Source organism: Pollicipes pollicipes, unplaced genomic scaffold (assembly GCF_011947565.3).
Source record: "Pollicipes pollicipes isolate AB1234 unplaced genomic scaffold, Ppol_2.1 Scaffold_4219;HRSCAF=4965_pilon_pilon_pilon, whole genome shotgun sequence".
In the NCBI taxonomy this organism is placed as follows: domain Eukaryota; kingdom Metazoa; phylum Arthropoda; class Thecostraca; order Pollicipedomorpha; family Pollicipedidae; genus Pollicipes; species Pollicipes pollicipes.
The window spans coordinates 18,047,669-18,064,009 of record NW_023596448.1 but is presented as its reverse complement, the minus strand read 5'-3'; the positions used below and the strand labels follow the sequence as shown (position 1 = coordinate 18,064,009).

General features: G+C 59.5%; 2 protein-coding genes and 1 long non-coding RNA gene across 3 annotated transcripts; 1 reads left to right on the top strand and 2 right to left on the bottom strand.

Moving 5' to 3' along the window:
* Nucleotides 1-2,534: 2,534 nt before the first annotated feature.
* Nucleotides 2,535-4,201, top strand: LOC119095388 (uncharacterized). Its single transcript, XR_005093872.1, has 2 exons — nt 2,535-2,636; nt 3,111-4,201. It is a non-coding gene; the product is annotated as an uncharacterized LOC119095388 (long non-coding RNA).
* A 168-nt stretch (nt 4,202-4,369) lies between these two features.
* Ids (iduronate 2-sulfatase) lies at nt 4,370-11,000 on the bottom strand. Its single transcript, XM_037217859.1, has 10 exons — nt 10,805-11,000; nt 10,486-10,677; nt 9,540-9,717; nt 8,651-8,730; nt 7,168-7,387; nt 6,655-6,804; nt 6,235-6,372; nt 5,008-5,207; nt 4,555-4,848; nt 4,370-4,378 (listed from the first exon to the last, which is right to left on the bottom strand). Exons 2-10 carry the CDS (start codon nt 10,672-10,674, stop codon nt 4,370-4,372), a joined length of 1,458 nt encoding a protein of 485 aa, XP_037073754.1. The 5' UTR covers nt 10,675-10,677; nt 10,805-11,000.
* Nucleotides 11,001-13,227: 2,227 nt separating this feature from the next.
* On the bottom strand, nt 13,228-15,478 carry LOC119096039 (uncharacterized). Its single transcript, XM_037218900.1, has 3 exons — nt 15,355-15,478; nt 14,669-14,753; nt 13,228-13,749 (listed from the first exon to the last, which is right to left on the bottom strand). Exons 1-3 carry the CDS (start codon nt 15,439-15,441, stop codon nt 13,454-13,456), a joined length of 468 nt encoding a protein of 155 aa, XP_037074795.1. The 5' UTR covers nt 15,442-15,478; the 3' UTR covers nt 13,228-13,453.
* Nucleotides 15,479-16,341: the final 863 nt, after the last annotated feature.

Below are 16,341 nucleotides of genomic sequence, written 5' to 3'. Positions count from 1 at the left end.
GGACGTCCCTGCCTGAGTTGAGGTACAGGTGGCGTGGTGGGGGTGCTGGACCGGTACATGAGGGAAGGTGTGTGGCCTCTGTATGGGGTCATACAGCGGACGTACATAAGGTAAAGCACCGGGCGTCCACGATCCTTACGGTGTGGTGTGGAAAGGGGAACAGTGTAGACGCCCGGCAAGCTGAAACAAATATCCGCACGTAAAGGATGGAGTGGATTCCGGGTGTTTCCGATTTCCAGGTCCTCGAGAAAGGCACTACATTCCCATGGTGTTTGAAATGCGTGATCAACAGCTAAGGGCGTGTTAGCAGCAGCAGCACTTCGTAGGACGCCTTGGATCGTCTCTGATTATTGCCGACTCTGCTCCCGCAGTCTACACCAGCTGTTTACCTTCGTGCTGCACTCAGGAGAAAATCGCTTCGTCCACCATGGGGGAGGCCTGGGTCCGCCCATCATCTCGCAAACTCCCGTCCAGCCTCCCCTCGTCACCGCAAGTGAGCATGTCTCGGCAGGCCAATCGTTACACCGCTCCGGAGTGTTTAAAGGAATGTGTGACAAAGCTGACCAACATTGATATCTGCGAACGCTAAAATTACGCTGCTTCATCGCTGCGTCGGCGTGATCGCCGCCGTCCATACGGCATCATGCTGCCCGCCTGTGCGTGGTCTCGGGCGCCGGATAACTGTGTCATGTATTGAAGAGCAGTAGACACCTCACGTTGCGTCCTGTGCGATGCTCCTTCAGGCAGCCCCGCGGGTTGTTGCGACATGTCTATCATGATCCGGGCCCGTGTGGTAACCCGCCCGCGGCGGTCTTCCCTACCCTTTACAGCGGCGCCAGTAGTTGCTGACTATCACTGGTACGTGGCGGCAGGCATTCTGGCATCGCTGATCTGTTCTTACCTGCAGCCTTAGGCTTTACTCGCTGGTCTGTTGTCGTAACTCTGATCTTCGCTGTTGCCCATCCCTCGACGGTCTGCATTGCTCTGCTAGCCCCTTGCCAGACGTGTTGCCCCTCCCCCTCTTCCCATCAAGCGGATGACCCCTCCCCGCTGCCCAATATATGACCTTCCCCACTGGCGTGCTGTTGTTTCCCTAACGCCCCCCCCCCCCCCCCCCACGATCCGACTGCCGCACGTCGAGCCTCACCCACTGTTTCGATAGATTTCCTCTAGCCTTCCCCTCTCTTCAGCTGTCCCACTTCCAACCGTCCCCACTGTCCCACCTTCAGCCGGCTCCTCGGTCCAACCCACAGCCTGCCCTGCTGCCCCTACGTCTAGCCTTTTCTAACCCTCGCCGGCGCTTGGCCACCTTCTAACCGGCCACTGCCGGCAGCGCCGTCCGGCCTGCTCGGACCGCGGCTGCGCCAGTTTCGGGCCGAGCTGGAGCCGGACAACTTCCGTGACGTCATCAGCCATGTGCTCGTCGGCCACCAGCTGGTGCTGCGCGGCCGCGAGAATGACGTCACGGCGCTGATCGAGGCGTTCAAGGTGGGCCGACGTTCAGAGTCTGCACGTGTGGACGACAGGTCAGGGTTAGTCCGTCTGAGACGCGATGCCTGCGCGCCATTGCCAGCGCGCCTCTGCATCAGCGAAGACGGATGTTCTCGACGTCAAGGACGCACGCTGTAGACTACAAGCTGACCAACGTGTGCCGGAACGCCTCCAAACTGAGCGCGAGGGCGCGTGCGTTCCGTCGGCAGAGATCGATGTCGTGGGCTCTGTGCATTAGTTCCTCCCAGCAACGTTCCGTGCGGCGACAGTAGCATGTGACGCGGCGGCACCAGTCCGCCGTGTCCATCTGACAGTGCGGCGCGGCTCGGGAGCTCTGCACCTTGCGTCTGGCGGAGTGAAGCGTAGTGTTTGCCTTGCGTCGGTGTGGGCATTCCGCGCCGCAGTAGCAGTGGGATGGCGCGCGCCAAACAGCGGTAGCAGCGGTATGGCGCGCGCCAAGCAGCGGTAGCAGCGGTATGGCGCGCCAAGCAGCGGTAGCAGCGCACCGCGCTGCGGTGGTAGTATTTCGCTGCATGCCATGCGGCATTTCATACCACGATAGAGCCACACGATGCAGCTGCGTCGCCGGCAGTAGTGTAGTTTCCTATGCAGTTGGGTGGGCTCCACCCGCGGACTTGGGCTCCAGCCCCCATCTTTGAGAGGGAAGTGGGCCAAATCCGCTGAGAGCCCCGTTTTTTGTGTTGCAAGTTTCGGGGTAGGTTTCGCCATTTTCGTTGATCAGCCACCCAACTCGTTTTGTGAATTTACGCCCCTGATCGCCGCGCTGCGCCGCCTTATAATCACCCGTGCCGCGTCACCAGAAGCTCCTCCGACCGGCAGATCCTGCTGCCGGCCAGCTGCTACCTGCCGCTGCCGTTCAGCTGCACGTACCAGCTGCCGCACCGCTGCAACCTGCTGGGCGTGCCGGCGGCGGCGGAGCTGCCGGCGCTGCTGCCCAAGTCAGTGATCGTGGTGCGGCTGGCGGACGCCGGCGGCCGGCGGCGCGCGCAGCTGGAGGTGATGACGGCCCGGCCCGGGCCGCCGCCCAGCCTGCTGGCGCGGCTGGAGGCGGTGCTGGCCGACCCGCGCCTACCCGACGCCGTACTCGACCACAGGCTGGCGTCGCTGCGCGCCGACTGGAAGAGGTGGGAGCCGGGGCGAGGGCGGAGGGGGCACGGTAGGAGCAGGGTGGTAGTGTGGTCAGTCCTGCGTGACGAGGTGATTGGTGAGTTGGTGTGCTGGTTGAGTGGGCATTTGCCGTTCGGAAGGAGGGTCGGTTTCTTGGATGGTTGCTTGCTCCCTTGGTTGAGTAGGCGGCTGGTCATCTGGTTGCCTGGTCTGTTGTATGTTTGATACTTGGCTAGCGGCTCTCCGTGGCTGTCATCACGCCGATGACACTCTCCATGCTTGCCTCGCTGCCTCCCCGACAATGTCATACTTCCCGCGTCTATTCGCTGTGCGTACGTCGCACTTTGCCGGCCATTTGAGGGCAGTTTGCCCAGAGCCGTGTCGTCTGGCGCGACGGGCGCTAATTATGACTGTACGGGCGCCTCGGTGTTGGCCATCCCCGCCGCCAACACCGCTGACCCGCCACTGTCTCCCCGATCGGTCTGCGGCAGCAAGTCGGAGCAGCTGTTCGAGTACTGGAGTGGCGAGGGCGGCGACGGCGGTCGCACCCACGCGCAGACGCAGGCCTTCGTGGCCGCGCTCGGCTGCCAGCAGTGCGACCTGCCCCTGCTGCAGTTCTGGATGACCTCCAGCTGAGGGCGCTCCAGTGGAGAGGCTGCCCCAGCGGAGGAGCCGCTCCAGCGTAGGGGTTAACCTAGCGCAGGAGCCTCTCCAGGGGAGAGGCTGCCCAGCGGAGGAGCCGCTCCAGCGGAGAGGCTGCCCAGCGGAGGAGCCGCTCCAGCGGAGAGGCTGCCCAGCGGAGGAGCCGCTCCAGCGGAGAGGCTGCCCCAGCGGAGGAGCCGCTCCAGCGAAGAGGCTGCCCCAGCGGAGAAACCGTTCCAGCGGAGAGGCTGCCCCAGCGGAGGAACCGCTCCAGCGGAGAGGCTGCCCCAGCGGAGGAGCCGCTCCAGCGGAGAGGCTGCCCCAGCGGAGGAACCGCTCCAGCGGAGGGGTTAACCTGGCGCAGGAGCCTCCCCAGGGGAGAGGCTGCCTCAGCGGAGGAGCCTCTCCAGCGGAGAGGCTGCCCAGCGGAGGAGCCGCTCCAGTGGAGAGGCTGCCCCAGATAACGTCGGGGCGAAGGAGCCAACCCTGTAAGGGCCTGTCCCCGCCGTGGGACGGCAGGGACGTCAGCCGGTCTCTCGGACACGTGACCACTCTAGTCAGAGAGCCGGGGTCAGGACCCCGGCTGGTTACCGTTGCGGTGCCGGGAGCAGGGCTCGAATTAGCCGTAGACGCCGTCTTCCTGTGTGCAGCCGGTCAGGCTAACTGGCGGACGAGCGCCTTGCGTGCTGCGGGTGACGTTTCGCTGGCCGCGCGCGCCAGGGGCTCCCCTGAGCGCTGCCACCACGGCAGGAGGCCGCCTGCTGAGGTGGGCAGCTGCCATGCCTCTTTTATCGTTAGCGTGTGCCGTGAGTGGCCGCCGACGGATGTGGAGGGACGGTTTGCACTGTTAATGGAATGTATCAGGAAGCTTGGGCTGTCATATGTACCATTGTTACGCCAATCATTGTGTGCTGTATTTCAAAGATACGTATGATATGTTTGCGCTCCGTTATCACGATAAAAAAGGATTAGTGGACGAGGTATAACTGTCAAAGCCATTTTGCTTTTCTTATGCTTTCCTCATACATTTTAATGCCGTTTTATTTTCATAAGTAATGACGCAATAGAACTGACATTCACATATGCTACAGACATGCATCAAACACTCTCAAGCGGTCTACATAGGAAAAGTCACTTGCGGTCTACCGGCGGCCCAGCACCACCGCCCATCCCCCAAACGCGGTGCGCCACGCTGTTCACGATCCGGTCCCCCGCCCCTCCCAGGGGGTACCCTTGCCCCCCGTGGCGGCGGCGCAGCAGGCGCGAGAGCCGCGCCCTCTGGTGGCGGCAGACCGGCGCCTGCGCCAGGTTCGCCGCCTCCAGCGGGTCGACCGCGTGGTCGTACAGCTCGTCGGCCACCAGGTGGCGCCACAGCGGCCGCATCGTCGCCGGGTCGTAGCGCACCCACTCGGTGTAGCGGTAGCGCGCCGAGCGCGCCGAGAAGCCCATCACGGCCACGTCGCGCAGGCGGGGCTGGTCCGAGTCGGCGCGCGGCGTCACTGACGGCCGGGGGTACTGCGAGAAGGCGACGGCGGCCGCCGCCACCGGCGCGTCACAAGCCGCCACGACGTCGGCCGCCGGCGGCGGCTGCGGTTTGGTGGGGCGCGAAGCCAGCGGGCGGCGAGGCCGGCGGGGGAGGAGCGGCAGCAGCGAGCGCCCCTCGGTGCAGAGGTCGGGCTGCGGGCCGACGCGCGGACACGTGGGCACCGCCAGCCCCAGCGCCGCCGCCGCCAGCGTCGGCAGCACGTCCACCAGCTCCACCGGCGTGGACACGTGGACGGCGCCGCCCTCTACCGGCCGAGTCTGGAGCCGGTGGAGGGCGGAGACGCGGCGGAATCCGGCTAGCGAGCCGCTACGGCTCGGCAGGTGCAGCAGCAGCGGCGTCCGCGTGGCGTCCTCGGACGTGCTGTACTTGGCCCACTCGCCCCGTTCGCCGAGCGCCCAGCCTGACGACACGGGGGGGGGGGGGGGGGGGGAGGTCAGCAGGGAGGTAGAGACCCGTGCTCTGGTTTGAGATGTGTCTGACTTGTGGCACGCCCGTGTCGTCACCGGTGGTCCTCAGGCTAGAGTGGGGCAGTTGGCTTGAGAGCGATGAAGCGAAGTGAGAGATCGTGAAAGATCACTGTATTAAAAAATCACTACGGTGTTAGCAATCCGTCACCAGCCGTGTGCGGCAAATGCATGGGCGTCGTCGCCGTTGGGATGAAAGGGCTCAAACCACAGGAAATGTTCGAGCGGGATGAGACTTTTTTGCGTTTCACATGATTTTTTTTTAACTGTGTTCTCAGTAAGGCTGCCGTGAAACCGAAATAACCTGCATCGTGCGGCTACGCCCCGCATAAACATTGAACCATGCACAAACATAATACACAAGCATAAAAAACAAACGAGCAAGCATAAACGTCCGCAAGTATCGGACCGTCGGCACAAAAGCGCGCTCACAACGCTCGCTGATGGTACGCCCGCACAGTCACTGTCACTGCTCGCCCGCACAGCCACAACGCCAGCACAGTCACTGCTCATGCAACATTCAGCATTAGAGTTTGGACAGTATGACCGTGGTGAACTTGGGTCATCTGTGCCACGTGTGCGACGTGTTTCCCTGACCCAAATGTAGACTGACCTGTCTGGCTGGGGGCAGGACCGATCCGTCTGACCGGAAACAGGACTGACCAGCCTGACCGGAGGCGGGACTGGCCAGTCTGACCGGGGACAAAATGGGCCAGTCTGACCGAAGACAGGACTGACCAGTCTGATCGGAGACGGGACTGGCCAGTCTGACCGGGGACAAAATGGGCCAGTCTGACCGAAGACAGGACTGACCAGTCTGACCGGAGACGCGACTGACCAGTCTGACCGGAGACGCGACTGACCAGTCTGACCGGAGGCAAGACTGGTCAGTCTGACTGGAAACAGTACAGACCATTCTGCCCGCAGACAGGACTAGCTAGTCTGACCAGACACGCCACTAACCGTGGTCCCCGCAGAGCAGGATGACGGTGTTGTCGGCGTGGCCGGCCGTCGCCAACGCCTCCAGCAGCTGCCCCACTAGCTCGTCCACGTATGACACGGCGGCGTAGTAGGCCTGACGTACGAACCGGGCGAAGAACCCTGCCGGCCGGCACCAGGGCCTCGGTCAGGCGGGTGGGGAGGTCGCCTGACGGGGCGAAGAGACACGTGTGCTCAGGTCCCGAAGGCAGATCGTTGATTCAACGGGCTCCTGGTAGGTAGCGGTATCCTGATGTTTGTGTCTATACATTCAGGGCTTGAGTATGTGTAGACTCAAGACCGTTTGGAAGGAGGTGATCATGAAAGCACCGGTAAGCCACGCGCGGGCGATAAAACAGCCTGCGCACGTGGACATCCCATTCCGCTCATCCGTCACCGACTCACCTGGCATTGGTCCGTACGGGAAGCTTATGTTGAGCTGTCTGACGTCATCACGATGTCTGACGTCACTCCAGGGGTTCCAGGCGACCGGCGGCAGGCCGGCCGGGCGGGTGGGCTGCGCGGGCGGCGACACCGAGTCGATCGGGTACAGGTCTGTGGACAGACGGATGGTGTTCACTGGTGAGGCAGCCATTAACCTCCCAGACAGTCGGCTGTGTCGGGGTGAACAGCACAATATTTACAAGCAGGGTCTTTACTCCTGCCTTACTGGCGTAGAAAATGTGCAAATTTCGCAGCGCCTATTTTGGCGGGAGTGAACGGACGTTGGCTGCGCCGCACACGCAGCACACGCGGTTGTGACCAAAATTTGAATCGAAATGGACGCGCAAATGGCATGCAGTTGGCTCTGGGAACCCGGCGCGGATTCCAAGGGTCACAAGATACAGAGTTGTAACATTGGACCTCACTGGGCGTTAAGCCTAAATGCGGCTAACGCTGGGCTCAGCGCCCACCTACTTAAGTACTGCCAGGGCATCTTCAGTGGGATGTGCGGCTTGTGAAGTCCCACAGCCAGCATCCACGGCTCTGCCCGTCCGCTGCGATCCTGCAGCCATCTAGCGGCACGTTGCACAGTCTGAATGTCGGGCAGTGTCCGCTGCGGCTGAGCGCTGACGTCGACCGGGCAATAGAGGTTGGAGTGCGGTTTACCGTCTTCTCCGAGACAAACCGGCGCGTCCTGCACAGGTGAGGCTCTTTAGACGCATGACATGGCAAATAATCGAACTGGCTGGAAGCAAAGCGCAACGAAGTTTGCCCGTCCAGAACCTGGACTTGCTGGTGTTTGCATACCCATTATGAAGCCACGGCTGCAGTTTTTTTTTGCGGATGCTACATAATGATCTAAACCCAAAGCTGCACCAGGAGCAGTGTTCAAGAGTCCTTTTTCGCAGGCCCCAGAAGTGGCTTATGACACCATGACTTGCACCCAAGATGATTGCAGGGCCAGATGTACTTGTGGGGCAGTGCTTGGTCCACAAACACTTAAGGCGGCCAGAAAGCGGTCACAACCATCAAGTATCGCAATCACTATTCGGAAGTCCCCAGGCCAGGCTTCAGATTTTAAGAGGTATGCAACAACCAAGCCGCACATTCAGCAGGGCTCTCGGAACGCTAAGCTCCTGCTGTGGACACCGAAAGGCACTCAGACCGGAGCGACGAGGACTGCCGGTGAATCGGTCAGAGTCAGAGTCACTCAGAGTCAATGAAATGAGCAGAGGGCCGCCGGTCCAGCACGCCAAAAAGGGCGCTGACTCCAACGTCACGTGACACGATTATCACCAGCAACACTAGTCCTGCTTACGTACAGCCGAAACTTCCATGCGAGTCTGCAAACCTATTTTGCGATGCCCTAATCGAGCCGATTTGTCCACGGAGCACGTGTGCGCGTGACAGTGTATGCGTGTACGTGACGCACATGGATAAGTGACGATTGTCGGCGGACGGGGAGTGCGTGAGACTCAAGATGCGCACTCGCTGGTATTCCGTTTGGTTCGCAGCTATGCTCATGGAGGTGAGATTCGCACAGAATCGCGGGAAATGCTTTTAATCTTGGTTTGCATATCGGCATCCATCGGCGGCCTAGTCAGTGACTTAGCTGCGCGGAACAGCATAACTGCAGCCAAGACTGGGATTTGCACCCCTCTGCAGTGACTTTTCCGCCTCCCAGCGTTTGTCTCGACCTTTACAAAATGGAACATAACTCACTACGAAGTCGTTAATGCCATCTTTAAAACAAAGCAAAAGTCTAGGTTTGGAACAAGCGTGTCTTTTGGTTTTCCCAAGGAGTGAAGATCCGCTCCAGCCTGAAGTTACCATGGCAGCATATCAGTACATCTGACAAACAAAGCCAAAACACAGCTGCGGCTGTGTGGTCGGACGCCAACAAAAACCACCAGACCTCTAGCTATTTTGGCGACCGCGCGGGTTGTGACCCTCGCACCTTGTCGGCCTGGGACGACGGGTGGTACGGCGGCTCGGACCAGCTGTACGGCTGGTCGTCGCTGTAGTTGGACACGATGCCTGCAATAGGTGTACAACCAGTTAGGATGTCAGTGCGTGCAGCAGCTGTCGAGAGATGTTGGTCATAGCGGCGGGGATATAAATTAAAGGGGGGTTTGGTTCAGGGGGGTTTTGTCGTTTTGTCGTTTCTTTTATAAGAGTGGCGTCGTCTTTCAGCTAAATACATGAGAAATTCATGTGATGTGCATATCAAAAAGCATTTACTAAATATGCACTACATGCGATGAAACATCAATATCGGTGCTTTTGGTTGTCTCCGAAAAATTACTTTTTTTAGTTTTTCAAATGGTAGGGTCCACTGGCATTGGCATTTGCACGCGTAGATAAAAAACTGGCGGTAAACGTTATAGTTTTCGCAGAGCACGTTTGTGGAAAAGTGTGACATGCGCTCTGCTTGACATGGCGACCATTTAACAAGAGTGATTCAGAAAGGCATGCAATGGCCAGTATTGCATTTTAATCGGAGGCGACGATCCTTGCCTACACAGGCGAGCGAGTCTGGTTCACATGTTCATATCCTGCGCCAAATATGGTTTCACACTGAGAGGCAAGAACAGGCGCATTTTCAAAACATGATATCTTAAACTAGATTTGCCCAGGATTGAGACGTTTTAGTCTGTACGAAATATCCCTACACGGAAGTCAGAAGCAGACAAGTGCCCGGGTCCTGAAACGAATCATGGAATCCAGATAAACATTAGACTACTGACCAAAACCTCGGATCGTACCCCCGATCCCTTCTCGAGCCTATCCTCAGGATCCCACCCCCAATCCTCTCAGGCGGCTTCGACCGTGTCTGTGACACGTACCGGGGTGGAACACCTTGCCCATGGAGGCGGTGTAGTAGCCGCGCTCCCTGAAGAGCTGCGGTAGGCTGCTGAAGTTGCCGGCCGCCTGGCGCCAGTAACTGCCCGTGTCGAACAGGCGCGTGGTGTCCGGTCGGCGGGAGGTCAGCAGGGAGGTCCGGCTGGGACCGCACAGCGCCTGCTGCAGCGGTACGGCAGAGCACACTACAGGTCCGGCTGGGGCCACACAGCGCCTGCTACAGTGGTACGGCACAACACACTACAGGTCCGGCTGCGACCACACAGCGCCTGCTGCAGTGGTATGGCAGAGCACACTACAGGGTTGGCTGGGACCGCACAGCGCCTGCTGCAGCAGTACGGCAGAGCACACTACAGGTCCGGCTGGGGCCGCACAGCGCCTGCTGCGGCGGTACGGCACAACACACTACAGGTCCGGCTGGGACCGCACAGCGCCTGCTGCAGCGGTACGGCAGAGCACACTAAAGGTTCGGACGACATGACACTGGCCAAGGACCAGGCAGTAACGCTGGACAAAGTGTTTGCGCTGGCATTGAGATACGATGAATGTAGCGGGGCCGGGACCAAGAAAGAGCCAAGTGTCCAAAACTTCAGGCATCGACAGTCGAGAACCGGGCAACGTGTCTATTCTTGTTTTGCTTTTTTAACCAGGGACACGCTTTCCTGCTCCTCTCCGCTAATGTCTACGCCTGAGACGCCCCACCAGCGCCCGCAGCGCCCCACCAGCATCTGCACTCCGCCAGCGCCTTCAGTACCCCGCCAGCGTCTGCGGTACTCCGCCAGCACCTGCAGCACTACGTCAGCGCCTGCAGAACTCTGCCAGCGCCTGTAACACTCCGCCGGCGCCTATAATACTCCGCCAGCGCCTGCAGTACTCCGCCAGCGCCTGCGGCCCGCAGAACAGGCGCAGCTCTCGAAGTCCTCCTCTCACCTGGGCGTAGGCGCGGCTGAAGAGGGTGCTCTGGACAGCAAGCCGGTCCAGGTTGGGCGTCACCGCCAGGGGATCACCGTAGCAGCCGAGCGCCGGCCGCAGGTCGTCCACCAGCACCAGCAGCACGTTCAGCCGGCCGGCAGCGCCGACTGACAGGGCCAGCAATAGCAGCAGACTAGGGGCCCGCATTGTCTGCAGTTGGGGCCGTGGGCTGGGGTCATAAGCTGGGGTGATAGAGATAATCGTGCCTGAAGTGTTACTGAGGTCTACGCCCGTTTTTCGCGCCATTTTTTTAGTCACAACACGCGAATTGTCCCACCTGCCTTCAATTGCTGCTGCGGTGCTGGTTACGCCGTTGGCCAGGTCTGAGGCTGGGTTCCCTGGCGTAGAGGACTGGGAGGCTTCAGATCCAAGCAGCCAGGCCTGAAAGTCGATGCTGTCCTAAGAAGGCCACCGCACCATTTGATCACAGCGGCAGTGACGGGTGCAGTCAGATCTGAGCTGTCGATGCTGTCCTAGTCGGGCCACCGCACCATTTGATCACAGCGGCAGTGACGGGTGCAGTCAGATCTGAGCTGTCGATGCTGTCCTAGTCGGGCCACCGCACCGTTTGATCACGGCGGCAGTGACGGGTGCAGTCAGATCTGAGCTGTCGATGCTGTCCTAGTCGGGCCACTGCACCGTTTGATCACGGCAGCAGTGACGGGTGCAGTCAGATCTGAGCTGTCGATGCTGTCCTAGTCGGGCCACTGCACCGTTTGATCACGGCGGCAGTGACGGGTGCAGTCAGATCTGAGCTGTCGATGCTGTCCTAGTCGGGCCACTGCACCGTTTGATCACGGCGGCAGTGACGGGTGCAGTCAGATCTGAGCTGTCGATGCTGTCCTAGTCGGGCCACTGCACCGTGTGATTTCCAGGTCCTCGAAACGGCTAGGGAAGCGCTAATCATGCAGATGTCCGAGATGTATGTGTATGTGATGAGAATGTGCAACATTTTTGGATCTCGTATCCGTCTTTAAGTTCTGTGACAATGGTTTCAGGTTCAATGCATGCTTTGGAAAAGCCGACATTTTAGGAACTGTACCAGTGTGTGGCTTCCTATATCCTTTACAGTTTGACTGTATCTGTACTGGAATGGTCCGCTGAAAAATCCCCCGAACATGTTTTGTCCCCGAGCACCCAAGGAATCGTCAACCGTGTCGACACGATACTGGACGTTTCGGAGCCTTTGCCTGCCTTGGAGCCGTCAGACCGTCTCAGGGCTAGCTCGTGCCAGTGGGATGAGGCCGCCTTGCGATTGCTGACCATTGCGATAGGCATTAAGCGGAAAAGTCAACGAAAAGTATCAAAGAGAGCCGAAAACCTGCATATCGTTTGAGCAAAAGTTTGAGTTTAAAAACATTATACCAAAAACCTCACCTTTAACACTAAAATATGACGGCTGCGATCCTCCGGCAGGCCGTGGCAATAGCCACAGCTTGATGTTTTATTTCACCAGCTGCAAGCCGAGCAAATCGGTAAGCCCGTAACGGCCGTGACAGAAGGCGTCATTGAGTGTGGCTGTGGCTGTCTCAAACCGTGGTTGTCAGAGGCTGTGGCTGTGGCTGTCTCACACCGTGGTTGTCACAGACTGTGGCTGTGGCTGTATCACACTGCGGCTGTTAAAGACTGTGGCTGTGGCTGTCACGGACTGTGTCTGTGGCTGTCTCACACTGTGGCTGTCACGGACTGTGGCTGTAGCTGTCTCATACCGTGGCTGTCACAACTGTAGCTGTGGCTGTCTCACACTGTGGCTGTCACGGGCTGTGGCTGTGGCTGTCTCACACTGGCTGTCACTGACTGTGGCTGTGGCTGCCTCACAGTGTGGCTGTCACGGACTGAGGCTGTAGCTGTCTCACACTGCGGCTGTCACGGACTGTGGCTGTCACAGGCTGTGGCTGTAGCTGTCTCACACTGTGGTTGTCACGCACTGGACCACTGACTGTTGGTGAGATGGAGCCCATACGCTGTTAGGAACCGCAGTTGCCAGACGTGGTAGGTTTTGGTATCTTCAGCATTACAACCAGAACGCATTGAGAGACATATAGTAGTGCAGTTTCTAAACTGAGCAACCCTGTATCCCAACTCGCCAGAGTATCCGTCCTTTCGCATGAGCCGGGTCATAACCGTTGCCTCATCCCTGCAACCCCACACCTTAAACTAAAGCTCCCTATAAACTGAGAGCGAGGTCTCGCCATGCGTCTCGCCAGGCGGCGCTTTTGTTTACATTCGGGCGGGCAGAGGACCGTCGCTCGCGGTGCCAGTCTCGTGCGGACCCCATCCCCCTCGGCCGGCGGCGATCTTAGCTGGAGGACGTCCTGGCAGGCAGGCAGGAGTCACAGGTGACGTCGTTTGACCTCTGAGCTAAATCAAGTGGCTGGCTTTGCCGTGAGTGGACAGTGTCCATACCATACCCAGCGTCCACATCTATGCGCCATACCCGGTTATTTGGCATGATCTCTCGCTGCGGCAAGGGTTTTAAATGACGAGTGCGTAAGGTGTGTGTGGCCTGGGTGATGAAATATTGGATTCAGTGAACCTACATATATCGATTTGAATTTGTCTTTCCATTTCGCTTTGTACAGGTATGGCGACGGTCATTGCCACATCCCACATCTAATTTAGATAATAAGTTACGAGCCCGCTAATTCGGGAGCTTGCAGCGGTTTAGCCGTTCAGTGCGCAGGTTTCATACGGTCCTATTCCAACCGTGTATTTCTCTCAGAATCAGTTGTTGACGATCAGTTTTTGCAGTTGATTTTTAAACTCTGAAACGCTGTCTTCTTGACCGGTGTTTGACTACAGCCGTCGATGTCTCACCGCACCTCTCCCCTGCCCTCACAGCCCTAGGCATTCCACCGGGCACGTCACGTGACCCGCCTACCCGACATCGCGTGTACGCGTCACCCGTCACGTGCTGTCGCCGCCCCTACAAACCGCGCGCCCGCAGCGCCGCTGTGGCGGCCGCCGCGTACTGCGTCAGCTGGGCTCGCGTCGCCGCGCAGCCGCTGTAGGTGGCAGCACAGGCGGCGGCGCCGCTCTGCTGCCCGACGCTGACGGCGGCGGTGAACGCCGGCGGTGGCGGCGTGCCGTTGCTCTGGGGGCGCGCCAGCTTCAGTATACCGGCCTCGGTGGCCGACAGGGTCGAGGGGTCCGCGGCCAGCAGGCAGAGCAGGCGCTGGGCGCAGCCGGCACGATCCTGCAGAGCCGAGGCGTCGATGAGACCTGCGGCGGCACGGGCGGTGTTAGGCGGGCAGGGGCGCAGGGCTGCTGGGAGCTTCAAGGTCGAGGACGAGCGGGTTTGAGGCAAACCTTCACCGCTTCTTACCCGGCTCCGAAGCTTGCAACGAGCGGGTTGGTAGCGAAACCGTCCAGCCCTCGCATCGCATCTCACAGCGCGAGCCGGCCGTCGCTAGCGGCAAGTTGACCTACCATTGGTGGCGCCGTCTATCATCCACAACCGCGGAGACTTCAAGTGCAAAGGGTTCGGGCAGAGACCACTTGACCTTGCTGTCCGGCGAGTTGCAGTCTCGGCCACAGGCAACCATAACGACTCCAGCAACATGCATGTGAAGTTACATCTTCGCTGAACACTCGCTGAAGCACCCCGGCGTCTGCACCTCTCCATAAGACCAGTAGCCTGACGGCGGCCGTTAAGAGGCCGACTGACGGCGAACCACCCCTCATGGTGTGACAGGCTGGTTATCCCTCCGAGCTCGGTTGGCAGGTTACCCCTTATAGTGTGACAGGCAGGTTACCCCTCTGATACCGGTTGGCAGGTTGCCCCCCATAGTGTGGCAGTCAGTCTACCCGTTTGAGCCTGGTTGGAAGTTAACCCACATAGTGCGACAGACAGGTTACCCCTCGGAACCCGGTTGCCAGGTTACCCCTCATAGTGTGACAGGCGGGTTACCCCTCGGAGCCCGGTTGCCAGGTTACCCCTCATAGTGTGTCAGGCAGTCTACCCCTCTGGGCCCGGTTGGCAGGTTACCTCTCATAGTGTGACAGGCCCTTCTGAGCCCGGCTGGCAGGTTACCCCTCATAGCGTGACAGGCAGTCTACCCCTCTGAGCCCGGTTGGCACGTTCCCCCTCATGGTGCGACAGGCGAGTTACCCCTCTGAGCCCGGTTCGTCGCTCGCTCACCAGGAGCCGAGTCGAACTGGGCGGCGCGGCTAAAGCGGCGTTGGCCTCGGCGGTGTCCGAAAGACCTGAGGCTGGAGCCGAGCACCTGCCGACACAGGTCAGGTCAGGTCAGGTCAGGTCGGGTCGGCAGCCGGGGACCCCTTTAGTCTGCGGATCGTCTGAGGTCGGCCTGCTGAGCTGGTTTCCGAGGAGACAACACGCTGACGATAGGTGATACTGACGTGGTGAGAGGTGGGTTCAGTGTCTGTCTAGCGAGGCGTCCTTCTAAAAGGGGCACATTGGGTCACTTGGCATTAATCCACAAGCGGTTCGGGAGCCATGAATGCTGATACATCGAAATTGTTGACCTAATGACGATTTTATCCGTTTTCCATGAGCCAATCGTGCCTGATATCCTGGAAACCTGATGAGCCAAACACCCACCGTCGCGTTAAAAACTCGCATAAATGGCTGTGCTCAAACCAGTCGACGTTACAGCACGCATACGAAGGTCGGCTCAGGTCACAAAATCCCTGAACCTGTTGCCACCGAGCTCTCCAGTCAACATGTGCACAAGCCACGGCGCTGAGAGCAGCTGATCGACAGCTGTTCACGAAGCACTGCCGAGTCCTGATGGCACCCAAACGCTGGGAACTAACCGCAGTGCCCAGCCCCAGCGTGGCGATGCCCAGCGCAGCAAATCTCACCGACTTGGCGAAGATAGGCTCCGGCTGGACCAGCGCCGTCGCCTCCAGCAGGAGCAGCAGGGTCACCAGCAGCGCGACCGGCTTCATGACTGAATTGCGGTGTTTTCGCGGCTCACCCCACAGACTCCGCTCCGCTGCACGGGCCGACTGCCGTAGCCGCGTCGGCTGGCCGCTTATAAGGGGCGGCGCGGGCGTCACCTTCGGGAGGCGTGTCCGGCGTCACCGCAGGGCCTCCGCAACACGGCGAGGCCTGACCTTGGAGTCGCTACACGGCACGCCGGCGAGGTGGGGGGGGGGGGGGGGGATCGCTCGTCGACTTGCCAAGCGGGTGGGCAGGACCAGAAACGGGTTTTTATCTCATCCGTGGGATTTTGGTGTCACCATTGAGAGACCCCATCAGTTCTTCTTGTCAATATGTTCCAGCCCGATAAAAAATCCTGCTGTTTCGTTTGATCATTTGCGTCATCAATGGCATCCGCTTTCCCGAATGGCCACGATAGCGCGCAGCCACTGCAGGGTATCCGTCCAGATAAGAGATTCCTCCAGACCAAGCGCAGTGTGCTGTTCCCTGTTGGTTCACGTAAAGAATTCCTTAGTAGTCGCCGATATCCGCCTGCTTATCTCCACTGCTTCCTTATGACTCCTCATGACGTCACGCCACTGCGGGGTAAGCTGCGCCCGTTAGCCTTGGGCTGGTTAAAGTGACCCCCTGGCGGAGCCCAGCCCAAGCCCGAGCACATGCCCCAAGGAAAGGCTCTCGTGAGGGGGAATGCTTCATAGCGGGGGTTTCCCACGATCCGCCCCCCCGTGCCATTCAAGGTAGAAAGGGCTGTGGTCCCAGCTAAACCTAACCAAAAACGGTCACTCGAATAGCCAGACTGCAACAGGGAAGTCGACCGGGCGTAACTAACATGTAAAGCGCCTGCGCGAGTATGTCGTGTTCTGGAATCGTTATCCCCAAGCCGGATTCCGCCAGCGGCTTATGAG

What these genes read in the sequence shown, in the direction of transcription:
- Ids (XM_037217859.1), bottom strand. Translation starts at nt 10,674, where the DNA reads ATGCGGGCCCCTAGTCTGCTGCTATTGCTGGCCCTGTCAGTCGGCGCT. An exon ending in GATGCCCTGGCAGTACTTAA is followed by an intron (nt 6,805 to 7,167) that starts GTAGGTGGGCGC and finishes GTCTGTCCACAG; the next exon opens with ACCTGTACCCGATCGACTCG. An exon ending in CCTGCTCTGCGGGGACCACG is followed by an intron (nt 5,208 to 6,234) that starts GTTAGTGGCGTG and finishes CCGTGTCGTCAG; the next exon opens with GCTGGGCGCTCGGCGAACGG.
- LOC119096039 (XM_037218900.1), bottom strand. Translation starts at nt 15,441, where the DNA reads ATGAAGCCGGTCGCGCTGCTGGTGACCCTGCTGCTCCTGCTGGAGGCG. An exon ending in AGCCTATCTTCGCCAAGTCG is followed by an intron (nt 14,754 to 15,354) that starts GTGAGATTTGCT and finishes CTGTGTCGGCAG; the next exon opens with GTGCTCGGCTCCAGCCTCAG. An exon ending in CCAGTTCGACTCGGCTCCTG is followed by an intron (nt 13,750 to 14,668) that starts GTGAGCGAGCGA and finishes GTGCCGCCGCAG; the next exon opens with GTCTCATCGACGCCTCGGCT.